Source organism: Pygoscelis adeliae, unplaced genomic scaffold (assembly GCF_000699105.1).
Source record: "Pygoscelis adeliae isolate BGI_AS28 unplaced genomic scaffold, ASM69910v1 Scaffold429, whole genome shotgun sequence".
NCBI classification, from domain to species: Eukaryota; Metazoa; Chordata; class Aves; order Sphenisciformes; family Spheniscidae; genus Pygoscelis; species Pygoscelis adeliae.
This window is the reverse complement of record NW_008825561.1, coordinates 1,057,689-1,062,092: the sequence shown is the minus strand read 5'-3', so window position 1 is coordinate 1,062,092 and position 4,404 is coordinate 1,057,689. Positions and strand designations below refer to the sequence as shown.

Sequence of the window (4,404 nt, the reverse complement as noted above, 5' to 3'; positions counted from 1 at the left end):
TTTTTTTGGGTAGGAGGAAGAGGGAGAGTTCTGCTTAAAAGAGATGCAAATAGTTGAATCGTATTCCCACCTAGGGCCATACTGCATCTTTTGGTTTAAGGAAATCAAAATTTTGCGTTATCACTTCTTACTGCAGGTCACTGCAGTGGTCGCCATCTGCTCTCAGACATACTCTGCATACTCAGAACCTAGCAAATATGAGAACACACAGCTAGTGTATACGTTTGTTATAAAAAACAAAAAAACCCACCATACCAATAAAAAAATAAAGCAACTGGTTAATCACCAAGAATCCTGGAACTTGGGCTGCCCTCAGAAACTCTATCTAAATCTTGTTTAGATAGTAGATACAGTCATCTTTCACATCTGGGAATGAATACGGGACCAAGAGAACTTCACCTTGGCAGGACATGGGAAAATGCATTCCTGGAAGAGAAGGATACAAACAGGCTGTATTGGCTGGAAACCAGAAGAAGAGCCATAACAGTAGTAAAGTTCTAGAAATGTTTTCATGTAGCAGCTGCAAGGGCATAAAGCTTATTTTCATAGACAGCTTGTTACATTTCTGAAGAGGGTTTATATGAGATGCCTCCCCAGAATAGCAGGGAACTGAATTCGGTAGAGACTTGTTCCAGCTCCTATGGAGGGCAGGAGGCTCATGTGAAACATATCATATCAGCTTTAGGAGAACAAGCATAATGAAGAAACTTGTCATCTCCAAGGGGATTAATCTGAGTGTCCTTTGATTTCCACATGGGATCTGTACTCCTCTTTTCCTCTTGGACCCAGGTGCTTCCTGTGTCTCTAGAGGGAGCCACATGTCCCAGGCAGGTTAACCCACGGTGAGGGGCAAACCACCATTTAAGAAGTTACAAACACTTGTTGCAACCCCCTGAAAGGAGGGTCCCTTCATTCCAAACATGCACCTCATTATCTGCTGCTTCCTACATGTCTTTATGCCCACTTCTGAGTGCCCTACTGCCACGGCACAGGGTGCTCCAGGGTTTTGCCTTGAATTTTGCCTTGAAGTTTATGTAGATGACTTTCATCCATCACTTATCAGCTGTGGCCAATGACTGGCCATGTGAGTAAGTAACCATGAAGTAAACAGGTGTGTGAATTTAACAAGCACTAGATAACAGCCATCTGTCCATGTGCTGCTGCCCTGATAAAAGTGATGGAATTTATCCCATTTCCAGTGAGAAGTGAGCTGCCTCACATTTCCTCCATTTACCGAACTGCATTTGGGCAGATACTGTGGAGTACCTGATGTCTTTGAAATGCACGCCCCGTCTTACCCCATGGTAACTTGTTTGTTTAGATGTACCCTATTGGAGACAATGATCCAGGGAAGATAATGTGATTGTTAATAGAGATTATTATGGACTTTGGCTCTATACTTTTATTGCCAACGAAGAAGAGAATTGCCTTTTCAGGGCAGTTACAATGGAATATTATGGTTTTATTATGCCTGACATTTTAATTTATAATTTTGTTGAATTTATTAATGACATTTGACATTGTGTCCATGGGCACTTTAAATATCCTATGTACATTAGATCTTTACTGTTGCACTATATAATATTTATGCTAGAAAACTATTCATTATTTCTTACTACCAAGCTCATCGTTACCATCTGCTCATCTAATGACCGTTTATTTTGTGACAGAATAATTCAAAAAGAAGATGAAGTATCTCTTGTGCCTGTGTTTACTCCTTGCTGTCCTTTGTGCTGTAACCCATTACCACCAAGAAGACATTTGCCATGAAGTCAATAATACTAATCTGCATGATGGAACAGAAAATTTATTAAGACATAACTGTGACAAGCAAGGCTCTAACTATGCAGATTTTGTATTTAGATTTTACAAGCAGGCTATATCAAAAATAGCTGATAAAAATGTTTTCTTTTCTCCCATGAGCATCTCCACTGCCTTTGCCATGCTGGCTGTTGGTGCTAAGTCAACCACCCTGTCTCAGATTTTTGAAAGACTGGGCTTTGACGGTCTCACTGAGACTCGCATACATGATATACATGAAAGTTTTCATAAAGTTTTAGCAGTACTGAACTGTACTGATGTTAACATCACATTAAATATAGGGAATGCCCTTTTTACAGCTATTGGGTATGAACCACAGGAGACATTTTTACAAAGTACCAAACAATTTTATGATGCAGAATTTTTTTCTAGCAATTTCCATAAATCAGAAGAAGCTAAGAAGCAAATAAATAAATATGTAGAGGAGAAAACCAAGGGGAAAATTCCTGAATTAATTGGTCATCTTGATCCAAGTACTGTATTGGTTCTTGTTAACTACATTTATTTTAAAGGTAAGATATTTAACATAATATTCCTATAGATGATTTTGATGCAAAACAAAAATTGTAGGGAGCTCTTAATGATTTATTAGCAGAGTGACTATTTAGGACAGAGCTTAACTGTGCAGGACCTTCAAAGTAAAGATTAGATCTGGCCAAAAGCAGGGTACCGGACTGTTGAGAAATATTGATTGTTTGATTCAGTTTGCCTGAAAGCTGCAGACAGAGAAGTCCCACTCTAGTGGACTGCCTCATAGACAGGGACTTACTGCACGCAGTCTCGCCAGTCTGAGGGCATAATGACTAAAGATGTTTCCAAGATGTCTATGCTGACTGTATGTGCCAGTCAAACTTAGTGGACTGACATCTTTGCACTTCCAGGGTCCCCAGTATTATGGTAGAACTACTAGGTATGCTGCATGAAGACTTGAGACATAGCATTTTGAGGGCCTGTGCTTCTGGAGCCCTGCTTGAGTGTTAGGATCCTTTATTCTGTTGATGAATTCGTCACCAGGCTGAGTGCAGTCAGTTTGCATCGGGTACAGCCAAACAGGAAAGGCATAACAAGGTCCTGTGGCTGAATGTTTAAGTGGTTGAATTTAAATGACATAAAAGGCACAAGTTGTGGGAACATATGGCTACAATAGAAGCAGGACTTTCTCAATTGGTCCTCATCAACCTTTGGTTGTTTTTCAGCAAGACAGAACTTACTCACAGTAACTGTGCTGAACTTACTGCACAGCTAAAATGCTGTATTGTGTGTTATGCAGGAGGTTGAAGTGATTTAGTGATCCTCTTTTCCCATAAGCAGACCTCCAGCGTCCTAACATTTAAGTTGGTCTGATTTATATCAGCCATTTTTTATGATCTTCACATGTTTGAGAGCAACATCTCTTTTCCCCCATTAGCTGCCTGGGCAAAGTCTTTTGATCCTTTGCGTACATATGAGGATGATTTTTTTGTGAACAAAAATGCACCTGTTAGAGTCAACATGATGCAGCGTGACAGTAACTATGACAGTTACTATGACCAGGATCTCTCTTGCGAGGTGGTAGAGCTGCCTTACCAGGGCACTGCACGAGCATTGCTCATTCTGCCTGATGATGGGAAGATGAAGCAAGTGGAAGATGCTCTCTCCAAGGAAACTGTTTGTAAATGGGATAACAAACTTGAGACCAGGTAACTCTCAGTAGATGGAATAGTATATTTGAGGATACATCATTATTTTTAAGAGAAAGCATTAATTTCAGATCGCCTTCTCCTGGATATAATGTCCTGATTTCATAAAGTGGGGTTTTAAGCGATTCCCAAGACAAGTCAGAGCAGAGCATGATCTATAAGCAACTGCAGGCTCTCTGACCTGACAAGGGGACACATCATTGCAACGACTGCCTCAAGACTTGCTTGGCTACCTTTTGGCCACCATACCTCTTCTTTCATGGTGCTAACATAATTCATTTGCTTCACTGTGTCTTAGATTTTATCTTCCTTTTCCCTTCTTTTAGCCTTTCTACAGTTGGTCTGCTTACTCTCTGTAGCTCTCTAGCCACAAAACTCTTGCTAGCTGTGTATGTGGCACTGGGATGAAGCAGCGGCAATGAAGAAATTAGTTTCTTTTTCCAAAAACAAAGAGACAGTGTAAGTACAAACAGATGACACATCTCTCTGGATGCCAAAATTGCTCAGGGAATACAAATGTTACCATCAAACAAATTAGCAATCAAAAGAATGCTTTCAAGTGTCACTGAATTGCATACTATCCAGCCTGCTGGCTGAAACAATGCTGCAATGCTTCACTGCTGTTTTGTTTTCTTTGTTCAACAGGAGATTAGATCTGCAGTTACCAAAGATTTCTATTAGTGGGTCTTACGATCTTAAAAAACTGTTCATGGAAATGGGCATGACTGAAGTATTCTCTAGTAATGCTGATCTGTCTGGAATTAGTGGCAGCCACAACCTACAGGTTTCACAAGTAAGAGAACAGACAGAGCTGGTGATGGGGCGGTGGTTGGTTGCTCTGATCAATTATATCTGGGGTTTTTAGAGACTTGCTTTCCCTCCTTGTCCTACTGAAGTTATAAGT

At 40.4% G+C, this 4,404-nt stretch overlaps 1 protein-coding gene across 1 annotated transcript in view; it reads left to right on the top strand.

The window, feature by feature from the left end:
* The first annotated feature begins 1,687 nt into the window (after nucleotides 1-1,687).
* Nucleotides 1,688-4,404, top strand: part of LOC103923939 (serine protease inhibitor 2.1-like) — a 3,614-nt gene continuing 897 nt past the window's right edge. The window contains exons 1-3 of the mRNA XM_009332378.1: nucleotides 1,688-2,333; nucleotides 3,230-3,500; nucleotides 4,146-4,293. Coding sequence (XP_009330653.1) covers nucleotides 1,688-2,333; nucleotides 3,230-3,500; nucleotides 4,146-4,293 — 1,065 coding nt within the window. The remainder of the gene's footprint in view (nucleotides 2,334-3,229; nucleotides 3,501-4,145; nucleotides 4,294-4,404) is intronic.